The sequence below is a fragment of the Olea europaea genome, unplaced genomic scaffold (assembly GCF_002742605.1).
Source record: "Olea europaea var. sylvestris unplaced genomic scaffold, O_europaea_v1 scaffold2382, whole genome shotgun sequence".
NCBI classification, from domain to species: domain Eukaryota; kingdom Viridiplantae; phylum Streptophyta; class Magnoliopsida; order Lamiales; family Oleaceae; genus Olea; species Olea europaea.
The window spans coordinates 1-2178 of NW_019241968.1; the positions used below are offsets into that span (position 1 = coordinate 1).

Here is a 2178-nt window from a genome sequence, read left to right on the forward strand (position 1 = left end):
CACCATCAAGACCCACTGACATAAAAAGGGGCACGCAGAAGAGTTTTAAAATGTTTCTAATCTTAATTTAGCCTTTTAGTTGACTCGATTTTCCAATGATGAAGATAAAGAGTAAAATCATAATATACCCGAGGCATTTACTGTTTTCGCCATATGCTCATCGACCTTATACTAAATCTATGGGTGTCAAATCAATAACATGCAGGAAAAAGGTCATTTTTAAACTCATTTAAACATTTGTCACAAGGGATGAAAATAGTTCTCATGTATTCAAAAAGGCAACAACACAGAGCCATATAGCAATTTGAGTAACTTATCAATACTAAGACAATATCGAATAATCAAAACACAAAAACAGCGATCTTATATTATACCAGTGGTGATACTCGAAGTTGCATTTATCTTCAGCAAATGCTCTGGTATATAAGTAAGACCTGTAATATCAAAATATAATTCCAATCATTAACCTCAGTTTTGTTCTTGGCAATAAGAGAGAGATAAAGATACAAAAGCCATTAAAGACATATTAGTTCTCTTATCATAGAGATTGACAGTACAGTATTTATCTAAAACAAACAGGATGCTACTAAGAGAGGAGTGTACTCTTTTAATAGTGCGATTTGGACCCTTTTTTTTCCCCTTTTATACTTAGACCAGGGGCAGACATTTTTTCATATGCATATCCAACAGTTGTACACAGTTGAAATGTTGAAAATAAAAATTGAATAGGATAGGGCCCTTTCATTGCAAGAAACCAAATTCCAGAATTAAATAAATAACAAAATAACATTCTTATAATTCACACGAAAAAGATATGCTGGGAAGAACCTTAATTCTGAGTAACAATTTTCCTTTCCAACACATTAAACACAAGATTCTTCTTTTAATTATTCATGAGATAACTTAAGAATCATATATCAAGTAATATTTTTTTTTTTTACTTTTAGGTGTAAAACAATCATTGTAGTAATACAAATTTTTTTCTGAAAAATTTGTCATGTCGTCGCGTCCGTGCCCAAAGTTTATCACTGTGCTTCACAGAAAGTCAGCCTCTGATATCCGGGTTGCATACGGTGAGATCCCTCATACTATGAAAAGTTGAGTGAAATTTCAAATTTATATGTAAGTGATTGCATACTGAAACCAATGTATCATAAATATGCAACTGTGAATTGTAAGAACCAGATACCCTTCAGAATCATCTTTTCAAGACACCTTCTAAAACAACCATCTGTAAAGTACCTTTCTCCTTTACATCAATCTGTAAAGAATCAAGAGAAATTATGCCATCCGTCAATGGAAGCACTTCAAGCTTGACAGCTGCCGTAGATTGAGATGGAACACATCTAAAGCAAGGATAGATAAACCTTGAGCGGATTAAGCTTTAAAACGAAAAAATGGAAGTAAAAAGGAAATTAGAGAAATTATATTACCCGAGAGGAACTCTACTCTGCAACCATAAATGCGTACAACCCTGATCAGCCGTCTGAAGGACATCAGCTACGGGGACAGGTTGCTCACTAAAAGAAGCTGATGGAAAACTACCTTCCACTTCCTGTCTGTGATTATTTGATACTGAGATTAGCCTCTGTTCAGAAACCTCTTGCTCATCTTTTGTCACTCTCTCTGCTAAGTTTGAAGGAACAACAAATGAACTCAAGGGTGATGACTGTGTATTGCTCAAAGAGACTGCAGGAGGAGGATAAGGATATGATGATGGGGCAAGAACTGTTAATGTTAGATCTTCGGATGTCATATTTGATGCTTGAAGAGTCAAGACCTGAAAATTTGAACCACTTAACTCGCAGTTTCAGAAGGAAAACTCATTGCTTGGATCGTATATTACCTGAACTGGAAGCTGAGTTATGTCCGACCCAAAAGCTTGTCTAGACAATTCAGATGAGACAGAAATCACAAGATCTCTTGAAAAATGAGGGCGCCAGCTTGTTGGCTGCTTGAAAAACAATTTTGATACTGCACATATGCAGATGAAACATAAACCTCATAAGCATAGAACTCCATGCACCAAGTTGCCCTTAGATAATACATAATTTAAGGCTCTGTACCAGTATAATTGCATCGACATGATATAAGAACTGCATAGTGATCGGGAGGGGATCCACTCTGTTTCCCTTCAATGCAGGAGTAGTAATGCAAACTTGAAGCCACATTTCCAGC

At 35.8% G+C, this 2178-nt stretch overlaps 1 protein-coding gene across 1 annotated transcript in view; it reads right to left on the reverse strand.

Moving 5' to 3' along the window:
- Positions 1-200: 200 nt before the first annotated feature.
- Positions 201-2178, reverse strand: part of LOC111381831 — a 16617-nt gene continuing 14639 nt past the window's right edge. Inside the window, exons 8-12 of the mRNA XM_023005672.1 lie at positions 2067-2178; positions 1847-1974; positions 1434-1780; positions 1243-1346; positions 201-434 (exon numbers count right to left, since the gene is read on the reverse strand). Coding sequence (XP_022861440.1) covers positions 364-434; positions 1243-1346; positions 1434-1780; positions 1847-1974; positions 2067-2178 — 762 coding nt within the window. The 3' untranslated portion in view covers positions 201-363. The remainder of the gene's footprint in view (positions 435-1242; positions 1347-1433; positions 1781-1846; positions 1975-2066) is intronic.